Raw genomic sequence first — 25,193 nt, forward strand, 5'->3', positions numbered from 1 at the left:
AAGGTCTTTATAAATACATTTGATTGATTGATGTGGTGATGCGGTGAATGTCATATCAGTGAGAAGATACTTCTATTAAATGTGGTTGATAAGAAATACTACAGTTGCTAATAACTGAATATTAAATCTTTCTTCTTCAATAATATTTTTTCTTTTTTTTTTAAAGAGTTTTATCTAAATCCAAGGCTATAATTCTTTCAAGGTCAAGCTCATAACCAACAATTACACTTTTTATAGCTTTTTTGCATATTTACCAAGAGTGGAAATAATTGCAAAGGGTAACTGCATCTATTTACATCTGAGACAAGGTCACAAATTAAAGAAATGGAAAATGATCATTTCCCTCATGGCAATATTCCTTCCAGGTTCTAATGTTTAACTTGGAATGAAGCAGGAGGGGAGGAGGAGCACAGGCATATCAGGATGAGGGGGTGTGTCTTTTACACAGATACCTGTGAGAGTTAAAGGAGGGAGGAGTCGAGACCAGGAACTGTATATAAAAATAAATACTGAGGGAGAAAGGTTATAGTGGTGGTAATTTAAAGGATGGAAGGATACAAAGCAATCTGTTTGGTGACTCTACTAGTTGCTCTTCTTTCAGAAGGTAAGTGACAGTTCTCAACAATTCTCATTATTGCACTGCTTTTCTTTAATTGACTGGTGACCCTGAACTTAAGGAGTTTGTTTGGGGTATGGAACTGTGTTGGTTGGTGAGCTATATGGACATGCATTAGACTACAGGCAAAGCCACTTAAGGCAGTTAAAGGGGTACGGTCAGGATGTGAATACCTTATGACTGTATTATTTTAAAGGTGCTGTTAACCCTACTGTAAGGCTGAATGTTGAACTCTGTCAAACATAGGGACATAAATCACATGGGCAAAATGGATGTTGTTTGGGGACTCAGACACATGTGTATTCTTGAAGACGATCTTAGGCAGTGAATAAATGAAACACAACAGAGGGTATTGCAGGAAGTTGCTTAAGACAATCATCAACTCTACATCACAACATTTTCAGGGTAGAAAAATATAGTGAGAAGGTAAGTAGAAAATTCACACTAAAACCTACATAAGCCAAAACACTTGAAATATTACTGTAGCCTTATATTAAAGTATTACAAATAAGAGAGATGATAGGAATAGTTTTCCTCACAGACAAGGAAAGGAATGTTTGTATTTCCTTAAATGTAAGGAAATACAAAAATGCTGATGATTTTATATTTTGATAAGATATATGCCTAATAAACTCAAATGAATACATTCTGTAATTTTATAAATTGTTGTTTATTTATAAATAAGCATGTAATCTCCCCTATACATATTACTTGCTGGCAAAGCAGCAATTCAACTAAAATGTTGTTTTCTTCATAAACTTTAATTAGACTCGTAGCATACACAGTGACGTTTCACTACATTCATATTCATTATATACGATTGGATTCGGATCAAATGCAGACTTGTTTTTAGATGGAGCTCATTCACATAGTACCCTGAGGCTATGCAAGCGTTCTGTCTTATCTTGTCTTCAACAAGTAATTAAAACCTGTGAACAGTTTTAGCTGGCAATCCTTTTGGTTTTTACAGAGATTACATAATGTTATTAAAGGATAGTTTATGCTCACTCTCCTTATTTTTTTACAAGGCTTTTATGGATAATAGAAATCAGAGCCAAAAGGTTGAGTAGACACAGATGTGAAAGGTGGAAACTGGTTCTGAACCCAGGGCTCTGACAGAGAGTATATGCATTGAGCCAGAAGTGTTCCTGCTCTTCACTCATTAGCCATGTTAACATTACAGTAGAGTGGTGCTAGTGGAACGGCAACATTGAGTAGCTGGCTGTGTAAACACTGCCTGCTACTTAGATAGGTTCAGAGGCGTCGCTAGGCTCACAACACATTTGGGGCTATGTCTTTGGTCGTCTTGCATGAACCGCACGTTTGAGATCTCCCCAGAGTGGCTTGATGATATTAAGGTCAGGAGACTGTGATGGGCACTCATGAACCTTCACCTTTTTCTGCTGTAACCACTGGAGGATCAACTTGGCCTTGTGCTGGAAAGTCAAAGAGCAACCCATGCGCAGCTTTCGTGCAGAAGAATGCAAATTGTCTGCCAGTATTTTCTGATAACATGCTGCATTCACCTTGCCATCAATTTTCACAAGATTCCCAGTTCCTTTAGAGCTCACACACCCCCAAAACATCGGTGAGCCACCACCATGCTTCAAAGTGGAGATAGTATTCTGTTCACTATGGCAAGGCAAGGCAAGGCAAGGCAATTTTATTTATATAGCACATTTCATACACAATGGTCATTCAAAGTGCTTTACATAAATATCCATTTGACAGAGGAACTGTTACAGAAATAAGAAATAATAAAAACCATTAAGAATATAAAATCAAATACAGTTAAGAATAAAAAATATAATAAAATAAAGGACAGTGAAAACAGTCGGACGGACAGTGGCACAGTGCTCATTCATTAAATGCAAAGTAAAATAGATGTGTTTTGAGTCTGGATTTGAATGTGACTACTGTAGGAGCACATCTGATCTCTTCTGGAAGCTGGTTCCAGCTGCGACTGGCATAATAGCTAAAAGCAGACTCTCCTTGCTTAGAGTGAACCCTTGGTATTTCTAGCTGATGTGATCCTAATGATCTGAGTGTTCGTTTGGGTTTATATTCATTGAGCATATCTGCAATGTATTGAGGTCCTAGGCCTTGTTGACCCCTCTCCAAACATGGTTGTGACCATAAAGCTCTGTTTTGGTCTCGTTACCCCAAATTACAGTGTGCCAGAAGCTGTGAGGTGAGTCAAGTTGTTCTCGGGCAGAGGAGTCGCTAGGATCACAATACATTCGGGGCTTAGCCCACACCCCCGCCCCACCCGGGACCGAAAGTACACGGTTTTGAATGTACATGTACATAACCTGTATTTCTCCTGAGGTTACCTGTGGGTTTTTCTTTGTACCCCGAACAATTCTTCTGGCGGTTTTGGCTGAAATCTTCCTGACCTTGGCTTGGTATCAAGAGAGCCCACAATTTTTCACTTCTTAATGAATGATTGAACATGGGATTTGCAAGGCTTTGGATATCTTTTTATATAATTTTCCATCTTTATTAAGTTCCATTACCTTGTTAAGCAAGTCTTTTTGCTGTTCTTTTCTGCTCCCCATGGCTCAGTATCTAGCCACCTTAGTGCATCCATGTGAGAGCTAACTAACTCATTGACTATTTATACACAGACACTCATTGCAATTTAAAAAGCCATAGGTGTGGGGAATTAACCTTTAACCTGGGTGTGTCACCTTGTATACCTGTAACAAGGCCAAACATTCAAGGGTACGTAAACTTTTGATCAGGGCTATTTGGGTGATTTCTGTTATCATTATGATTGAAAAAGGGGCCAAAAACAACGTGATAATAAATGGCTTCATATGATCACTATCCTTAAAGGCTACCCTGGCAAAATGTTCAGAATTTCTGCCAGGGTATGCAAACTTATGAGCACAACTGTATGTTGTGTCATCATGTTCAGTGAGAGAGTGAGCCTGTCTGGTACTGTATGTATAGTTTGTCAGAACCATGATTCATTCAGCCGACATGATGCTAATAGGTTCCATGGATATGCAAATGTTATATTGCCACTGTTTATGTAAACTTTGCTGCAAAAGGATGTAAGGCAAATAAGTAATTAAATAGAAAAATTATTTCATTTTTTGCACCCAGTTTTTTTTGGTGCCCATTGATTTACTAATCATAATTCATGCCATCCGTCAAAGGTGAAAACTGATTTGAATGGATTATGATAGAGACATGAACTATTTGGCTTTCATAGAGATGGTGTGTGTGTGTGTATGTATGTGAATGTGTGGGAGAGAGATGAAAAGGATCTGAGCAAATCATACTTTAATGATGCAGTGTCATTTAAAAAATAAATAACAACATAAATTAAATAAACAACATCTGATCGTTCCATAAAAACTAGGATGATCACAGGATGCAGGACAAATGCAAATTTCCAGCTCTATACTTGGCATGAAATTGTACACGTGACCAGCTTCAGAAAAAAACTAAATTACTGTCAAGAAATGACTCAATTTTAAAAACAGACATGCTGTACTTGCATATATATATAAAAAATAAACGTTTTGGAAAGTTCTTACTTATTTTGTTTGAAATAAAGATATTTTTTCCAGGAAAAAGGCATATCCAGACATAGAGCCAATATAAAAAAGAAATAATATTACAAATATGTTTTTATAAAAAATTCCAAACCATACATATTTTCATAAAATAAAATAAAAGATAAATGTTTCCCTGACAGACAAGCTTCCTTCTGACTTTCAACAATCCTTACCCTACAGTGCCTATTAAAACACATACAAATCTGACATAGTAGATTAATGGCAACATCCAAGCATAAATAAAAGCGAAAACGAGACAAAATGTCATATAAGGACCCATAATAACATCAGACGAGACATTATTGGCCGGGATTTCACACAATAACAGAAAAGCCTGCTACTGTCACAGACACCTCACTCTCAGACAGGTTAAATAAATTATTCAGGGGGTTGGGGTAGTAAAAACACAGTAACGTCTCTCACAATGATGGCCAAATGTCTGTGTTCAGCCCACCCTGTATTCCCTGTTCACCTGGCCATGTAAGACCAACTCAATTATCAACTTTGAACACCACTTGGCGTGTTCTCCATTAACAATGAAAAAGCCTGAAGGAACATGGCTAGAGCCCTGGCCGAGTTAGGGCTGATCATGGACTCGAGATGGAAGAAAGAGAACGCGGCCCCAACACATCGACGGGGTCGCTGAAAAGGCGGTCCAAAAGTTCTTTGCCATGCACATCACAGAGGACGCCACTTCACAGAGGTGAGGGATGGGAGAAAGCTCGGCTTTAACCCCAGGCAGCTGAACAAACTGGGTTTGGAAAGAAACCAGCAAAATTATACACTTCATTGACATGTTAGGCAACTGCATCACCTGCCATCATGGGGCTCTTCCAAGGATTGTGATCAGCCGAGTATAACCAGAATAGAGACTGGAAATGTAACTTCTACCCCCAGGCAAAACTAAAACTACCACTTACAAAATGTCTGAGGACAATAGGCGTTCACTTTAGCACAATCACCTTCAGTCTATATGTAAACACAGTCTTTCTCTGACACATGCACAAACCAAGATTCACACACAACAAGATTCACACATTCTGAATACATTTTTTGAACACTAGAACATTTGCATCTATTTATCATCAATTCACTTGGTTCTTTCGTTTTTGACTGTGGTATTTCTGAATAAGTGACTTTATTAACTAAATAACTATATTTAACAGAATGCACTGATTAAATGGCTTTGGAGAATTGACCAAGGCAACTAAATTGCTTTTTAAAACTTGTTTAACACAAAGCTTAATGTTACACCTTCCATCTAACAGGAAACAGTAAGGTTGAGTCATCAATACAATGCTTATTTTTCATTGTCTTAAGGGCAAAGTACAATGAGGAATTTCCAGTCTTAATCTTTGTTTTAATCATTGGTGGCAAGTGGCAAGTGGTACCACAAACACACAAGATAGACAGATGACCTCAACGTTCCATTCACATGTGACAGTTGGGAGAAACTGCTTCTGGTTTCCAATAGCCGTTAGTCTGGTTGATACTTCACTGTCTGCTCTCATTTAGCTGCCTAGTCTTAAAAGACAGTGTTTCTATGACTGCAATTCAACAGTGGACTTTATTCACATTTGACTAATAAAGATGACTGTCTTTTTCAGAGTAAATGACATATTGTATTCATTTAATACATTATCGTAACAGTAGAGTGCTGCTAGAGTTAGAGTAACCCTAACCCTCCTCTTTTCAGTAAGAGGAGAGGGGATGAAAGAGCCAATTGGAAGCTAGGGATGATTGGGAAGCCATGTTGATGAGGTCCAGATTGGTAATTTAGGCGGTTAACACCTTTACTCATAGCACATGTGCCATGGGATATTTAGTGACCACAGTATCAGAACACCCATTTAACATCCCATCTTAAAGACAGCACACAGAACAATACCTACGGCAATGTCCCATTCACAGTCCTGGGTCATCAGGATTTTGAGGTCTACACCAAAGAGGAAAGTGTCCCCTACTGGTCCTTCAGCACCCTTTCCAACATTATCTGGTCTCTCATCTAGGGACAGACCAGCACTGACGTGACTTTACTTCAGAAGCAAGTTTTAATGTGTCCAGTTCTTTAAGATTAGTTCAAATGAATGAAACTAGATCAGAAGAGGCAGCCATATTGTCCCAAACAGTAAAGATGCCAAAAAGTTTTAAACCTTATTTGATGAAGTATCCTTCTAAGACAATTTATTTCTACTATAATATGCCCAATTTATTTTCTGTTCTTTTTTCTTTTGTTTCCACACTAGGTCTGAATAAACAGTTTGGTATAAACAGCTATCTACTAATTTCCTCAGTATTATTTTGTATTAGTATCAGACAACAAATATTAAAATGTAGTAATGAGTAATGAGAGTAAATATTTATTTAAAAACATTCCGGAGACAAACTTGTCAAGTAAGGAACATGGTGAAATTAGTTTTGACAGATGCTGTATTGCCAAACAACTTACAGACTCATGACAAGATGCTCAAAGAAAAGCTATGTACAGTAGAGACACTAAATAAACACTTTCCTGTCAGGAAATGCATGAATAATCTACAGACTGACAGAGCTGTGTCTCAATGCTGTAAAACCACTGCTTTGCAAAAGAGTAATTAATTACTTGTTTGTCCATTGTGCCCAAACCAAACATTTTTTTTCTTTTGTTTTTTAGGGTCCCACTCTCAGTTGGATGGTAAGTCCCCTCCTTTTTCAGTTAAATTCTTTATATTCCTAATTCAATGTTTCAACCATACTAAAGAGCATTAAATCTCTTCACATCTTGTATATGCTGTATTTTTATCCCTTGTCCATCTGTATTTGTAGTGTGTGGTATGCCTCTACTCAACACTAAGATTGTGGGGGGTCAGACAGCCACTCCTGGAAGCTGGCCATGGCAGGCCAGTCTACAATCATCCGGCAGACATTTTTGTGGCGGCTCCCTCATCAATAATCAATGGGTGTTGACAGCTGCTCACTGCTTCAGGTTAGGACTCAAACAAAACACTTCAGTCAAATATGAATGGACAATGTTTTTCATCATATTGTACTATTTCCATAATGATAATGACATTTTATCTCAAAACCTGTTTTTGGTACAATATAAATACTATGAGACCAACTTTCCTTCTGATCCCTACTTTCCAGTTTAAAAATGAGAAGTGGATTGCAAAGAAGGGTTAGAAGTCATTAGTAGAAAATAAAATATATCTTACATCGCTGAGATGGGTTCTTTAACACAGTTGTAAATTATAACTGTTCTCCCCCAGCTCCATCCACTCTAATTTGCGGGTCATCTTGGGCCTCCAGGACCTGCAAGGCTCCAACCCAAACTCAGTGAGCCTGATGGTATCTCAGATCACCGTCCACCCCAACTACAGCAGCAGTACCAATGACAACGACTTGTGCCTGCTGAAGCTGTCCTCCACAGTGACTTTTACCAGCTTTATCCAGCCGATCTGTTTAGCTGCACCAGCCAGCACCTTCTACACAGGAACTACTAGCTGGGTCACTGGCTGGGGCACTACTAGCAGTGGAGGTTAGATCATGATGAGATAAAAATCTAATGGAACGTCAATAATATTACATGTATTCTTAATCTGTGTAAAATATTTTCCTTAATTGTGTGAATGTGTCTTCCATGTCTTTAGGGTCCGTCTCAAACACACTACAGGAAGTGTCTATACCAGTAGTGGGGAACAGGCAGTGTAACTGTGGCTATGGAGTTGGCACAATCACTAACAACATGATCTGTGCCGGTCTGTCAGCTGGAGGAAAGGATTCCTGTCAGGTAAAATCTCAGAGCTTATTACAGTCTGAGTGAAATACACTTTGGGACAATTCCCCAGCTAATATCAAACCTACCAAGTCCTAGTTTAAAAATGATTATTGGATGCTCTATTAACAGTGCTTCTTCTTCTGTGACTTGAACTAATCCAGAAATAATATCCAATATTTTTTATAATTACAGTTTAATCTGTGATATAATTATTTGTATGTGTAGGGGGACTCAGGAGGTGCGATGGTGAGCAAACAGGCCGGTCGTTGGATCCAGTCTGGTATTGTGAGTTTTGGAGACGGCTGTGCCAAGCCAAATGTCCCAGGAGTGTATGCCAGAGTGTCCCAGTACCAGACCTGGATCAACAGCATGATTAGCTCCAACCAGCCAGGCTTCGTCCCCTTCTGCTCCAGTGGGACTGACTCTGACCTCAGCTTCACCTGCTCTGGTCTTCCAGCCCCTACAACCTCCACCAGTGCCCCCTGTACTACCGTCACACCCACTCTACCTCGTATGTACCATAACTATCTTGGGCTTATTTCAACACCTTATAGTGAATCCCTCTGCAACTGATCTGACTGTTGGATCACTGAATATGATCTGTCTCTGTAGCTGTGGTGTGTGGATCCGCCCCATTGAACTCGGCTGTTGGTGCTGGAACGTCATTAGCGACAGCAGGCTTGTGGCCCTGGATAGCCAGCCTGCAGATAAATGGCGTGCACGTCTGTGGGGGCACGTTAGTTGCGTCGGGTTCTGTCATGAGCGACGCTAACTGCGTCTCCAGGTAAATTAACTTTACGTCAGTTACCTGCAAAACGAGTGGCCAAGGTTAGTTGGTGCGTTGAATCTCATTCATGACAAAAAACATTACATTAAATTACTTCATATGACCTTGCTGTAGTATTAACTGTACTAGTTATCTGCCAAAATCAGTCTAACATCACTGTACAATTCTGCTTTTACCATTCTGATCAGCTGGATGGTTTAAAGGTTCCGTAATAAGGACTGAACAGATACATAACATAACCCATTCATACCACATTCATAATATCGCTGGGTGATTCATAAACAAACAGCTCTTTTTGAACAGCTGGTTTTGATTTGCATGATTTTCTTGCTCAAAACAACAACTATCTGAACACAACTTAAAACTGAATATAGATGGCGTATAACAATAAATAGTAGGGAGTGCACATTCTTCTGATCCAGGCAGATTTTTCCAGTGACATTAAAAGATGAAAAAACACTTTTCAGCAGGTGTTCTAATGGTTTGGCTAGGTAGAAATATATGTAGTTAACATTAGAGAAAAACACATGTTTATAGCTCCTGGTCGATTTGTAAGCTTTTTGAATGAAGAGCCACTTGGGAGCCACATGTGTTGTCTCCTTAACAAATGACTATCAAGTATTACCACCTAATTGTATGCAAAGCTATAACAGAATGTTGTTTTAGATAAAGGTTGTCATTTATAAATCATTAAAGCTTTTCATAAAACAAAAGTTACTTCTTCCATTTCTCCAGACAGCCCAATGCCTCTCTGTGGACTGTGATCCTGGGTCGTCTGGATCAAAACGGCACCAACCCAAATGAGGTGAAACTGAATGTCATCAACATCACAATGAGCAACTTGACGGGCAACAACGTGGCCATTCTCCGACTGGCCAGCCAACCCACATTATCTAACTTCATCCAGCCTATCTGTCTGGATCAGGGAACCAACACCTTCAGTGTAGGGACTAACTGCTGGGTGGCTGGCTGGGCCACAGGACAGGGTGGAGGTGAGTGGATGGAATACTCTCAGAGTTTTTGTATTCACATTTGCCTGCAACTTGTATTGAGAATGACTGCCAGTGTAGAAAGACAAAGACAGAAGACAATCAAAAGCGGCATGTTGGATGTTAATAAAGCTATTTCGTAAGGTGGCCAGCATAGTATTCAGAGAGGGGCCAGTTGTGTAAAAGACAGTGTCACTGGCAACAAACACAACATTAATAATACATGCAAAGAATAGGGTCGCTCAGAGAATGGAACCTTGAGGAACACCCATAGAAACGGCCAGAGGTGTGGACAGTGGGCGTTCAGATTTGACACATTGTATACAATGAGCGAAATCGTTTTCAAACCAGGCCAGACAGTCTTCCGAGAACCCCAAGTTGCCGAGTTTATTAGTTAGGATGCAATGGTTGATAATAGTAAGTCTAGCTTTGACTGAATCATCTGAAGGTGTTTTGTTGTTGTCTACAGCAGATATGATCTCCTTTAGGACATTGTGTAAATCACAATGACAGGTTAACTGTTGGTTTACCAGGCACTCAGAAACTTCAGACAGGCAGAGCAGGATTAAGATAGAAGTCAGGTTCTAACTTTCCATCACCTCTGAGAAGAGGAATGAAAGCCACAGATTAGCACAACTGTTATCAAATGAATGTTAGTAAAACACAGCATATACTTAATTGCCTAATTGCCTTAATGCAAATAATACTTATTTCCTTAAAGAGATGCCTAGTAGAGGGGCTTTCAGAGACCAAAGCTACAGTATGCAACAATAGCAGGCATTTATGCTGGATAAACTCTATAACATACCAATTCCTTGAATATCCTACGTTGAAATTAGCAGTTACAAAACATTATTTGGCTCCAAATAAGAGTTTTTTTTTTATGAGTGATTGTACTTGATCGTGTATTCACTGATGAGCCAAAACATGACCATCCGGCTAATATGTTGTTGGTCCCCTGCGTACCGCCATAACAACGTCAACCTCTGAGGCATTGACTCCACTAGACCCCTGAAGGTGTGCTGTGGTATCTGGCACCAAGACATAGCAACAGATCCTGAAAGTTGTGAGGTGGAGCCACCATGGTTTGGACTTGTTGGTTCAGCACATCCCACAGATGCTCAATCAGATTGAGATCTGGGAAATTTTGAGGCCAGGGCAACACCTTAAACTCTTCATAATGTTCCTCAAAACATTCCTGAGCAATGTCTGCAGTGTGACAGGAAGCATTATCCTGCTGAAAAAGGCTACTGCCATCAGGGAATACCATTGCCTTGAAGGGGTGTACCAGATCTGCAACAATGTTTATGCAGGTGGCACGTGTCAAATTGACATCCACACAAATGCCCAGACCCAGGGTTTCCCTTGTTAGGAGATTATCAACATTATTCACTTCATCTGTGATTGGTCATAGTGTTTTGGCTCATCAGTGTATATACATGAGATCTCTTTTCCACAGGATAAAAATAAATAAAATAATGGTGGAAGCCTTAAAGCTGCACTATGACAAATAAAGATTTTAACAAGGATTCTTCAGCTATCCCAGTTAGAGAATAATGTGTTAGGTTTCTACTTCATCCTATTTTGGTTGCAGGGATAATCTTTTGTTTCCAGGTAGGTTTTTTCCTTGAGATTTTGAGTAAGAACCACTGTTTTTGGAGGATAGTTGGAATTTTCACAAGTATTACTATAATATGTCTGAGGACCAGAATGACCTTTTGCTAGAATTAATTTTTTAGGGTTGGGTCCTGATTAGATTTAGGGTTAGGCAAAATAGGACTTTTTATGGGAATAGATTTTGGTCCCTAAAACAACCCTCACAAGTATAGAAATACAAGTACTAAACCAAATTTGTGCTCCATGTTCTCAGCTGGGCAAACTCTGCGACAGATCCAGACCACTGTGGTGGATTGTGGTAATGTTTCATCTACTGTCAACATTTGCACAGGAACAGTGGCACTAGCAGAGGTAAAGTTGAATCTAAAATAATAATTCTATGTACACTCTAGATAATACAAATATAAATAACACATTACACATCCAGCCCAAAATAGGAGGTTAAACAAAATATATTTTGCCAATGCAAAAAATAGTTACGTACTAAACCTCAAGGAAAGCACAGGTTGAATGTGTTCCAATGGCACATTGTGTTTGCTAATTCAAATTCATAATTTTAAAACGCAAATGAATCATTAGAAAACCCCTTTCCAATAATGTAAGCACAGCTGAAAACCTTTGTGCTGATTAAACAGTACTAAAATTGGCGTTATTTAGACTAGTTGAGCATCTGGAGCATCAGCAATTGTGGGTTTGATTACAGGCTCAAAGTGGCCAGCAACAAAGAACTTTCTTCTTAAACTGGTCAGTTTATACTTGTTCTGAGAAATGAAGGCTATTCCATGTGCGAAATTGCCAAGAAACTTGAAGATCTCGTACAACACTGTGTACTACTCCCTTCATCGAACAGAATTCGAACCAGAATAGAAAGAGGAGTGGGAGGCCCTGGTGCACAACCGATCAAGAGGACAAATACATTAGAGTGTCTAGTTGGAGAAACCGACACCTCACAGTTACTCAACTGGCAGCTTCATTAAATAGCATCCACAGAACACCAGCCGCACCAAATTAAAAGATGCTGGAGTAATGCTTGACGCTATCTGTCAAGTATGGTGGAGGCAATTTCATGGTTTGGGGGTCCTTTGGTGGTGGTAAAATGGAAGATTCGCACGAGGTAAAAAGGATCTTGAAAAAGGAAGGCTGCGGACGGCACTAGATTGTAGCACATTTCCACCTACAACAGGGCAATGACCCAAAGTACAGCTCCAAATTATGCAAAAACGATTTAGGGAAGAAGCAGTCAGCTGGTATTCTGTCTATAACGGAGTGGCCAGCTCAGTCACCAGATCCCTAAAGCTGTGCACAGTGCTTGCCAGTTCAGGATATAAAATAGTGATGACACCACAACTTAATCGTTTTGACCACTCGGGCGGTCACAATTATTTTTCCTGAAATGGTGACTGCTTTATGTGGGTACACAGATCAGGTTACATCCAAAACCATAACAAACTGGTCTCAACGCAAATACTTTTCCGGAAATGGCAAGTACTATATGCAAGCACATTTTACCAATACAATACAAATAAAACTTATTATTATTATTACCAGGGATTCCAAGTCTTGCACAAATGTTTCCCCATCTCCACTTGCACGATTTAAAAATAAACTGACATGACAGGTAGAAATACAGGGCAATCAACATAAAATTAAAAGGCAATTCCAAGGCTTGTCTATTTCAAATTCAAAAGGTATGTTAATCTCCTCAAGTCTATCAATGGCAGACTCAGGCAAGCGAGAATTACCTAGTTGCAAAATGTCTACATATCAAGTAATTTAGCAGACATTGTAATACAGAACTGCAACAGTAGTGAATGCATACATGTCTTTTACTCTTTACATGCTGGACACCCGTGGGAATCAACCCCACAACCTGGTTTTGCAAATACAATGCTCTACTAACTGAGCTAAATGGGACCCTAAAAAAAAATATTGTATTTACAGCTTTTTGAAGCCGGCTGATAAAAAGTGAAGAAAAAACAGCAACATTAAATGTGTAGTGGTGATGATGGAGTGTGGTTTTCAATGTGAACTGTTGTTGTTGCACTTCGCCATCTTCAACCTGGAATACATTATAAACATGCTAGCACATTCACTGTACCAACATTTTACAACAATTTGCACCAAATATCATCATCATCATCATCATCTTCTTCCGCTTCATCCGGGGCCGGGTCGCGGGGGCAGCAGTCTAAGCAGAGATGCCCAGACTTCCCTCTCCCCAGACACTTCCTCCAGCTCTTCCGGGGGGACACCGAGGATTTCCCAGGCACGCTGGGAGACATAGTCCCTCCAGCGTGTCCTAGGACTTCCCTGGGGTCTCCTCCCGGTTGGGACGGGAACACCTTCCCAGGAAGGCGTTCCGGAAGCATCCGAAACAGATGCCCAAGCCACCTCAGCTGACCCCTCTCGATGTGGAGGAGCAGCGGTTCTACTCTGAGCTCCTCCAGGGTGACCAAGCTTCTCACACAGGGACCTGACAGCCCTTAGCAAAGGACCCAGGACCCCATATTCCCGAAGCACCCTCCACAGGATGCCACGAGGGACACAGTCGAATGCCTTCTCCAAATCCACAAAACACACGTGGACTGGTTGGGCAAACTCCCATGAACCCTCCAGCACCCCATAGAGGGTATAGAGCTGGTCCAGTGTTCCACGGCCCGGACAAAAACCACACTGTTCCTCCTGAATCCGAGGTACTACTATCGGCCGTATTCTCCTCTCCAGTTCCCTGGCATAGACTTTCCCGGGGAGGCTGAGAGGTGTGATCCCCCTGTAGTTGGAACACACCCTCCGGTCCCCCTTCTTAAAAAGAGGGAACCCCACCCCGGTCTGCCATCCCAGAGGCACTGTCCCCGACCGCCACCCCACGCCAAGACAGCCCCACAACATCCAGAGACTTGAGGTACTCAGGGCGGATCTCATCCACCCCCAGTACCTTGCCACCGAGGAGTTTTTTGACTACCTCAGTGACTTCAGCCCGGGTGATGGACGAGTCCACCTCTGAGCCCTCATCCTCTGCTTCCTCAATGGAAGACGTGACGGCGGGATTGCGGAGATCCTCGAAGTACTCCTTCCACCGCCCGACGACATCCCCAGTTGAGGTCAACAGCTGCCCACCTCTACTGTAAACAATGTTGGTAGGGCACTGTTTCCCTCTCTTCGAGGCCAGCCGATAGTCCTTCTCCATGGCCTCACCAAACTCCTCCCAGGCCTGAGTTTTTGCCTCCACAACCACCCGGGCTGCAGTCCGCTTTGCCTGCCGGTACCCGTCAGCTGCTCTCAGGAGGCCTGATAGGACTCCTTCTTCAGCTTGACGGCATCCCTTACTTCTGGTGTCCACCACCGGGTTCGGGGATTGCCGCCTCGACAGGCACCGGAGACCTTACGGCCACAGCTCTGAGCGCCCGCTTCGACAATGGCGTGGAGAACATGGTCCACTCGGACTCAATATCACCAGCCTCCCTTGGGATCCAGTCGAAGCTCTGCCGGAGGTGGGAGTTAAAGATTTCTCTGACAGGAGACTCGACCAGACGTTCCCAGCAGACCCTTACAGTACGCTTGGGTCTGCCGAGTCTGTCCAGTTTCCTCCCCCGCCAACGGATCCAATTACCACCAGGTGGTGATCAGTTGACAGCTCCGCCCCTCTCTTCACCCAAGTGTCCCGCCGCCTCTCACCATGGACAACTCCAGAGTGGTGAAGAGTCCATCCTCTCTCAAGGAGTGTGGTTCCAGAGCCCAAGCCGTGCGTAGAGGTGATCCCGATTATCTCTAGTTGGAACCTCTCAACCTCACGCACGATCTCAGGCTCCTTCCCCGCCAGCGAGGTGTTGTTCCACGTCCTTAAAGCTAGTTTCCGTGTCCATGGATCGGGTTGTCGAGACCCCCGCCTTCGACTGCTGCCCGATCCTCTCCGCACCGACCCCTTATGGTCCCTCCTGTAGGTGGTGAGCCCACCTGAAGGCGGCCCCACATCGCTCGTACGGGCCCCATGGGGAAAGGCCCGGCCACCAGGCGCTCGCATACGAGCCCCAACCCCGGGCCTGGCTCCAGGGTGGGGCCCCGGCTGCACCATACCGTGCAACCAAATATATGCAAAGTAAATACACAAGTGTTAGCCTTCAATGGCCACATACGTTGTTTCATATCATCCATCTAAATTACACTTCTCAGGCTAAAGTCATAGACCAGCCAAGTCTCAGGAACCATATGTAAATTTTTTCATATACATTTCTGACAGCTGAATTTGGAAGATATATTACACTACCTTAGGTTATGTAACAGTAAAAAACAATGTTAGAGGCAATTGTGACTAAGTTCAGTGTCACAGATTTGTCACGTTGCAAAGACTGATGTAGCCATCATTCACTGAATCAATACATTTTACACCTTTGAATATGCTAACATATTTTAATATTCACTCAAAACATATTTGACCATGTTTATATCAAAAAAATTGCTGATCGGTGCATCCCATACAGCACCTCAGTGGCAAGTAAACCTCTCCCCATTGTTAACCCATGCTTTTCTCTGTTTCACTCCGTACAGGGGGATGTGGGTGGTCCTCTGATGTGTCAGGTGGGCAGCTCATGGTACCAGGCTGCTGTGTTGACTCTTCCCAGCAGCAGCAACAACACTATCATTAACAGCTCTAACAGCTCTAGTAATAACAGCTCTAGCACTAACAGCTCTAGCACTAACAGCCCTAGCACTTCCAACAACAAACGTCGGCGCCGCGATGTCAGAGCAAATTCCATCGAAGTCTTCACCAAAACCTCCAACTTTAAGAGCTTCCTGTTAGCCACTCTGGGATCTTTCCTATCCCCTGCCACCACAAACAACACCAACACCACCGCTGGCGCCTCCCCAGCTGGCTCACCCTTCTCCCTCCTCATACTGCTTATCTCAATATCCTGTGTCCTCCTATCAGGGTAGGATTGCACTGGGGAACTCTGTGGCAAACCACTGACAAGTGTTTGTGGCAAACCACTGACAACTTCCATCGAATCAAAAGTGTATTTTTCTATTAATCGATCAATTTCTGCCAGTGATTGGCGGAGTGCGTCAACTACCAGTGTGATTGTAATGTTGAACTCAGGGAGGTTTAATTAAGAGTTACTTAAATTATGAATGTTTGCTTCCTTAGTCTTTACTACGTAAAATCTGATTAATAATAGATATTTTATTTAATGTTATTTTGACAGGGAATGATACTGAGACCAATGTTTTACAGATGAGCCCTGTACAGTAGCTTAACTACATAATCTTGGAGTGCCATGTCCGATATGCCCCACCCCTATGCAACATTTTAGACCCTGCATTCAAGTAGTGGAGCCAAGGGGTGACAAGCAGTGCAGAGGGCAGAGTTCCCAAACAATGTACAGTACAGGCCAATCGTTTGGACACACCTTCTCATTCAATGCGTTTTCTTTATTTTCATGACTATTTACATTGTAGATTCTCACTGAAGGCATCAAAACTATGAATGAACACATATGGAATTATGTACTTAACAACAAAACATGTCTTATATTTTAGATTCCTCAAAGTAGCCAACCTTTGCTTTTTTGATAGCGCTGCAAACCCTTGGTGTTCTCTCAATGAGCTTCATGAGGTAGTCACCTGAAATGATTTTCACTTCACAGGTGTGCCTTGTCAGGGTTAATTAGTGGAATTTTTTCCCTTATTAATGGGGTTGGGACCATCAGTTGTGTTGTGCAGAAGTCAGGTTGATACACAGCCGACAGCCCTATTGGACAACTGTTAGAATTCATATTATGGCAAGAACCAATTAGCTAAGTAAAGAGAAACGAGTGGCCATCATTACTTTAACAAGTGAAGTTCAGTCAGTCTGGAAAATTGTGAAAACTTTGAATGTGTCCCAAGTGCAGTTGCAAAAACCATCAAGCACTACAACGAAACTGGCTCACAGGAGGACCGCCCCAGGAAAGGAAGACCAAGAGTCACCTCTGCTGCTGAGGATAAGTTCATCTGTACTGTACATTGTGTAGAATAGTATGACTGGTGTACGAAAACAGGGCCCAGAATGCACAATTCTGTATGCAAATGGCCTGGCAAACAGGACTTTGTCAGCAGTTGTCAATGGGGCCTAAGCAAATCTTGAATTTGTGTCCACGTGGCCCTCTATGCTCACTTTATATACACCTGCAATACTAATATTGAGAACAAATGTAACTGTTGCCGGTAATTTTGGTATTGTACTTGAAAAGCTAATATTACTGACCCATGTCAATTCTGTATGTATAAGACTACATTTGAATATGTATTATTTTAGATTGTTTTTACATTTAATATTTGTCTTACTAACTTCTGTTGATTTTTGGCAATTTTTGGTAATGGAGGTAATAGAGGTACCACGCACTCTATAACCTGATTTACAGTAAGAAATCTATAAAATGTTTAAACAAGAAAGGGGCAATATATAGAATTTATTTTCCATGAGGAAGCTCAGTGAATTGCAACAACCACAGATCTCATTCACCTTCCCCTTATAATGCACTCAAAATACTCACTTCCACAATTGGTCGACTTGCAGTAACAATTATATATTTTGTATGTTTAGATGGCACAATAACTCCCTACACTAGTCCATGCTTGTTTCCTCCCATTAAAAGAAACTGAGTGAACTGTGTAGAATTTTTTGCAACCAGGAAATGACAGAGGAATTTCCCATACCGTATCTGCCATTCGTCATCTATTGACTCTAGATTAGATGATTGCATCTCTAAGAAATGTCCAATGGAGATTAAAGAGGATGCAGCTTTTTTATTTGACAACAGAAGACGGTGGGCTTTTGTACGCACTCAAAATCATTTCTGGTGAATAAATGTTGATAACACTATTCCACTATTATTGGTAATGTTTTATGGACATTGCAGTGCAAAAGTTCAACATAATACCACCTCTGGAGTATTTAATATAATTAACTACAAAGGGTAACTAAGTTAATGTACAAAATTTGCTGTAGACATGGAAAGAAGATATCAATGATGCTTGAAGTTGCACACAGTAACAGTATGTAGAACGTTTCAAAGGCTTCAATATCAAACATAAAAAAGCTAACTGCAAAATAAAAGGCTTTAGACCCCCTAAAATATTAATTAGCCGCCCCTAAGTAAATAAATATATTTTTTCTGTGATTTCTTTTTTTTGTCAACCTTTCCATGACATCTAAACTTCTTACAAATTGTTCAACATTTTATAGATTCGTGTTCATATGGCAGCATGTTCGGTTGAGTTTGATGCTTTGAACATAACTTGGAGCTGTCTTCTGTAAGTACTGTGGTAGCTAACATTTCTATTGGTCAGAGAAATAAATCTTCTCAAATAAATCCTCTCAAGTTCAAGAAGGAAAAATGTAAATGCACTGGAAAGCAACTGTATGTTTTGCTAATTAATATAACCGTTCAGCTATCGCACCACAATTTTTTATAGAAATGTATGAAGGTAAAAAAAAGACCAGATGTCATGTATTATGAAAGTGATCAGTCTTATTTTTTCTTTACCAGAAAGCAAGAAAGCTAGCTACAACTGTAGACACACCAGAAGAAGACTAACATCTCTCATTTGTAATACAAATAAAAATATACTATAATATATTTAAACAAAATAGTAAGGTGGCCGATAATACGGGATCGTATATATATATATATTTTTAATAAATTTCCCATTAATGACATGCTAGCTAACATTTAGATGTCATTAATGATCATTAGGAAAACAGTTGCAAAACTGTGTGTTTCACATATTCATGTTTGAAGTTAAGGTATTGCAACGTATTCTGTTCAGAGGAAGGGAGATCCGGTTGTTAAATGTTTTTTTTTTTATTAACATATGTTTTCTATAGACTTTTTTCCAAGATTAATGGCCTAATGATTAAATCTGTTTTTGAAATGATTCAGAGAAATCTCACTTAGAAACAGAATATACTGTATGTAGATGTTCATTTACTATCAACTATTGCATGACAATGACAATAGCATTTTGGCTACAGAGTACAGCCATTTGTGACTTTTGTTAGTGTTGGATGGATGAATGCAGAGGGATAATTTCTTTAGATAGAATTTAAGTCATATTAAATCAGTGTTTAACAAACCATGAGACAGGTATAATTTCAGCCAACCTTGACCAACAATAACCTTATTTTGATCTATTTTATGCTTGTTACTCTAATGATCTAATATGTTTTGGGGACTATGGCCAGACCCCCCAAAACTAGGCATTGCCCCCCAATCCATGATTTTCTAGTGACGTCCTTGGTTACAGGAGGTAAAGAAGAGCTTACATCCGTAGCTATGCAAGACTCCTGTTGGTTGTTGCTTTGCACGGTTGACTGCAGACACATTTTTAGCTTTTTTTGAGACATCCATTTTGTGATTGTGTTAATTTAGTGTACAGCGCTCCCACTTAAAAGTCAAAAGTAATGTGTTCTACCCTGCAATGCCAAAATCACATGACCACCAGGGCAACTGTATGCTGTACTGCTGTACACAGTATGTATGTTACTGTGATTGCAGAGAGTGTTGATATGAAATAACCTATATACAAATGGAAATAGAAATAAACAGACACATTTGTTAACACAATTAAAATAGAAAACTTTGTGGTATTTGGTTAATTTCATTTTCTCAGTTCCTTTGATATAGTGTATGTTACAAGTGGCACTTCAAACTGAGAAATTAAGGCAAATAGGGGAGGGAAGAAAAGTATTAAGTACTGTATGTACAAGTGGGAAATTAATAGTTGTGAAAATGCAAGTACAAATGGCAATTCTGACTGCAAAAGGAAATGTATGTACCATGGCAATTCTAAATGTGCAGTGCAGGCAAATTGAAGGTGTGACGTGGCATGTGCAACTGAAATGCATGTACTGCAGCAATGAGGTTACAGAGGTTGAAACGTACATGTAACAACTGAGAACTTACTTATCATACTACACGCCACCATCTTGGTCAGAATCCAGTAATACAAGAGAGTAGTGCAACAAGGTCCTTGAGAGGCAGTACTAAGCTGTGGGCGGGTGGGTGTGGTTATTGATGGGTCACAGAGTTCAGGGTTACAGAAACAGATTTTTCTAGATTTTATTAATTTCCCCATAGTTTCAATGAAGAACCCCAAAAGGATCCTCCAATAGCATTTCATTTTTAGTGTATGTTGCTAACTTTGATATTTTATGATGGCTAATCTGAAAAAGAGAACTTGGATCATGTTGATGACCCTCTGTTAAATAATGGTTAAATAAATCTAATAATATTTGACAGATATTGTACTGGTAATAGTTGCCATACTCAATTTAGTGCAGTAACTCCCTATACACTGGAAAATATGCTAATAAAAGAAGAATTCTATTTGAATTCATGTAAAACTAAATGGATGAGTTTGAACATAATGTGAATTGCATGCTTATTGAGGCTTGTTAGTGTTTCATACTACTGCATTAGGGTATATCCAGGCCCTTGGAGAAAGGCCTTAAGATGTCAATTCACAAACAGTTTAATGTTAAAGTGGAATGTATGGTAATTCAATTAGAAAGTTGAATTATGTTAACTCAAACTTGAGAGTGTAGACTGGTTCAATTCGTATGCCCAAATATTGAGCAAACTGACTTTCAACTTTAATGTTATGTCACGGTAACTTACTATCTTTTGGTAGCCAGTTGTCTAACAAATGTACGTTGAATCAACATGAAAAATATATACACCCACAAACACTTCCTGAAAATTTATTTGAAAAACCCTTATGAAAAATGGAAACATTTCTCTTACAATGCAATTAGCTGTTTGGAAAGAGGAAGTCACTTTTTGTGTGATGACTGTGTGATTTTAATTTTTGTTAACATTTCTCCAGGTGAACTTGAAAAACCAGAATGGAAAGGTTGACACAATTGCCCGTAAAACCAACATCACAGATCTTCTTCCTCCTTAAAGGGGCAGTGCCTCTAGAATCCTGCCTCTAAACAATAACAAAACCTGTCTCCTCCTCATCTTCCCTAACTGAATGAGACCAGTATCGCACTAGCTAGTGAACTACTGTACATTATACATTATGTAAATCCAAATGTCACTAGTCGGTGCAGTTTGTCTATAGCAATATTACACTTAATATAATGTAGCTACTGAAGGTTGTAGCCAGCAAAGTTTTTGCCTATCCTGAACAAATACTAATGCCTACTTTGTTTGGTCCGTAGCAAGAATCGAGCCCCGGTTGACAACAGTCTGCATCTCTAACCACTACGCTATTAAACAATGGGTGATCAGTCAGTCAGGCACTCACTCACACATTCACTCTTCTTGGCCAGCTCCACTTACACGGTCAGGCTAAAATAATCACTGACAATAGATAGAAATAATTATTTTTTATTGAAATAATATCTGTGTCATTCAAACTTTGTTCTCGTCAAAGAATCCTCCATTTGCAGCAATTATAGCCTTGCATACCTCTGGCATTCTCCTTGTCATTTTGTTGAGGCAATCAGAGATTTCCCTCCAAGCTTCCTGAAGCACCTCCTACAAGTTGGTTTGGCTTAATGGGCACTTCTTACATACCATACAGTCAAGCTGCTCCCACAACAGCTCATTAGGGTTGAGATCTGGTGACTGTGCTGGCCACTCCATTATATACAGAATACCAGCTGACTGCTACCTCCCTAAATAGTTCTTGCATAGTTTGGAGCTGTGCTTTGGGTCATCGTCCTGGTGTTGGTGTAAATTGGCTCCATTCAAGTGCTGTCCACAGAGTATGGCATGGCATTGTAGAATGGACTGATAACCTTGTTTCTGGATGAAATACTAATCACGGACCCGGTTGTCAAGGGAGAGAGTAATTCAATTATTTTTTGCCGCATTTAATAGTCTATTGTTCATGATGTTACAGACTCAATCTCATCTCTTCTCATCTCAAAGAACTTCCGGTTGAACTTCATCTGTCCATAACACATTTTTCCAATCTTCCTCTGTCCAGTGTCTGTGTACTTTTGCCCATCTTAATCTCTTTTCTTTTTAACTGCCAATTTAAGATATGGCTTTTTCTTTGCAACTCAGCCAAGGCCATTATTCTGGAGTCGCCTCTTCACTGTTGACATTGAGACAGTTTTTTTCCAGACTTTTTTCCAGAATTTCTCACTTGGACTAGCCTCTCAGAATAGAATGCTGAGTTTCTGGCCCTTTTGAGCCTGTAAACAAATCTAAAATTGCTGAGGCTCCAGATACTCAATGAGTCTGAAGAAGGCCAGTTTTATTGCTTCTTTAATTAACACAACATTATTGTCAAATGGTTCTAATGATCACACAGCCTTTTAAAATTATAAAGTTGGATTAGCAAACACAACGTGCCACTAGAACACAGAACTGATGGTTGCTGATAATGGACCTCTGTATATATTCTATTAATAGACAGCCGTTTCCAGCAACAACAGTCATTTACAACATTGACAATGTCGACACTGTATTTCTAATCAATTTTATGTTTTTTTTTAATTTTCTTTCAAAAACGAGGACATTTCTATGTGACCCCAAACTTTTGAATGGTAATGTACCTAAAAATATGAACTGCAGATGTCTGTCACAGATGGGTGTAGGCAGGGCACGAGGCCCAGAGATGTAGAACATCCTTTTATTCACTCTATTCGACTCAAAAAAAGTAACAAAAGGAGAGTACAACCGTGCGGAGGAGCAGCAAAACACAACACAAACTACAAACAATGAACAACAAACGGAAAGGCAAACAGAACAACTTAAATAGGGTCCCCAATTAGAGACAACGAGACACAGCTGTCTCTAATTGGGGAGAACAGGAAACCAGAGATGGGGACAAGTCACACATGGTCAAGTCCAAGCAAGTCTCAAGTCTTAACCATCAAGTCTCGAGTCAAGTCTCAAGTCACAGTTCAGATAAATCAAGCAAGTCAAGTCAAGTCAAGGGTTTACCCGAAGCAAGTCAAGTCCTTACAAGTTTCAAGTCAAGTCAAGTCACAGTATTAAAGAGATGAACACACACACACACTGTCCTCTGTTTCTGACGTGCGCTCGGTGCGAAGCTCGATTTCAAAATCAAATATCTTTCTCCTCCGCGGTACAATTTTTTGGGGGGATCTTGAATCAGCCTGAAGGGGTTGTATTCGCTATAACAACCGCCTCGCTATACCTTATCCCGCTTATTACATGGCTACCTACCAAATAAATCAATAATTTGACAAAAAATATTGATTTCAAAAGGAATTTATTGATTTAAAAACGATTGTATTGCTTCCTCTAAAGAAAATATAGTCCGTTCCGTCTCTGGTTAGAATCCTGCTGCGTCCATAGCAACGCGCTGTTTTTAATGGCAACGGTCTGTTATCAAGAAATAACACGCATTCTGCACTGGAATTCAGCCAATCCATGTAATAAGGGCTAATAATAACAACCTTATAAACTAATTATTGTGACTGAAAAACTGCCTAATATGTAATTACGCTGTAATTATTCTTGTCTGTATGAGTAAAAAAATAAACCTCTTCGAAATGTTTACATGCTAGTAATCACATCGGCGCCTCCATGTTAGCCTTTCATGCAGTAAAGTTAACTGTTATGGTGTAAGCACAATGCTTTTTAGTTTCCACACGCAGTCCACAAACACTTGAAAATGCGCACATTTAATACAGACATTATGGCCTACGTGTAATAATATACATGCCCGCTCATTTTAAGATCCCCATCAACATAAAAATTCAGGCTATGCCACGGTTATAGTCAAATTCCCTTACATCTATTTACCAGATGTATTCTGTAATGATAATGGTCACATTTCTAACAAGGAAAAAAATTAAAAATATGCAACCAAGGCCAAATTATGACAAACAAAAGATGAATTAATTACTTAATCGTTATAGATCTTAGTGAAACTGAGATTACTTTCTTACCTTTCCTTGTGGTTCTTAAAATGACGAATGAAATTTGACGTTGTTGCATATTTTGCATCTGGCAAATCTTTTTTTATTCACACGGTCCAGTTCAAAGTCCTTGTATCCAAACGATACTATTTGTGGAGCTCGTCTAACGTTACTGTCTGCCATGTTTGGCGCGGTTTGAATTGTGCAGCGTTAAAGGCACATACGCTGATTAGTGCTGCTGATGTCACAACATATAAAATAATTTTATTGCTGTTTGTTCATTATAAGTTCAAGTCATTGTCGAGTCTTCCACTTCAAGTCAAGTCAAGTCTCAAGTAACTTGTTCTCAAGTCGAAGTCAAGTCAAGTAATTTTCATACTTTAATCAAGCAAGTCACAAGTCCTGAAAATTGTGACTCGAGTCAGACTCGAGTCAAGTCATGAGACTCGAGTCCCACACCTCTGCAGGAAACAGTAGTCATGTTTTGACTGTAACCCCCAGGCGCATAGTCATTCCTAGTGGCACCTCTGCTGTCAGGTCCTGACTGTGGCCCCCAGTCGCATGGAGATGGCTAGAGGAACCTCTGTGGTTAAATCCTGACTGTGGCCCCCAGGTGCATGGAGATGGCTAGAGGCCCCCAGCCAGGACTTGACAATGTCTACTGGTCATTTTTGTTTCTTTTTATGCTAGTAATATAGTCAAAATCTTACATATTGCCTACATATTCCACTCTCCCTGAGACATTCTTGTAGAGAGAGGACACAGACAATTTTTATGGTAACCCTGGAGTAAAAAGGGTTTAGTCCCTTGCTCAAGTGGAGGTTAATATCTTCCTGGCTCCAGTTACTGATCTGCCATTCTAACTGCTTGGCTGTCTACGAAATAGACAGTGGGTAATGTGGACATTTTAAACACACAATCTTGACAATATTAATTGTACATTAGGATCAGGTGGAACTGTTTTTACAGCCT

The 25,193-nt window shown here is 40.3% G+C and overlaps 1 protein-coding gene across 1 annotated transcript; it reads left to right on the top strand.

Annotated features, from left to right (window-relative positions):
- Window positions 1-521: 521 nt before the first annotated feature.
- LOC105006387 (polyserase-2) lies at window positions 522-16,780 on the top strand. Its single transcript, XM_010864893.4, has 10 exons — window positions 522-604; window positions 6,839-6,859; window positions 6,991-7,150; window positions 7,434-7,702; window positions 7,815-7,954; window positions 8,168-8,453; window positions 8,555-8,726; window positions 9,465-9,721; window positions 11,589-11,686; window positions 15,881-16,780. Exons 1-10 carry the CDS (start codon window positions 547-549, stop codon window positions 16,265-16,267), a joined length of 1,848 nt encoding a protein of 615 aa, XP_010863195.4. The 5' UTR covers window positions 522-546; the 3' UTR covers window positions 16,268-16,780.
- The last annotated feature ends 8,413 nt before the right edge of the window (window positions 16,781-25,193 follow it).

This window comes from Esox lucius, chromosome 23, assembly GCF_011004845.1.
Source record: "Esox lucius isolate fEsoLuc1 chromosome 23, fEsoLuc1.pri, whole genome shotgun sequence".
In the NCBI taxonomy this organism is placed as follows: domain Eukaryota; kingdom Metazoa; phylum Chordata; class Actinopteri; order Esociformes; family Esocidae; genus Esox; species Esox lucius.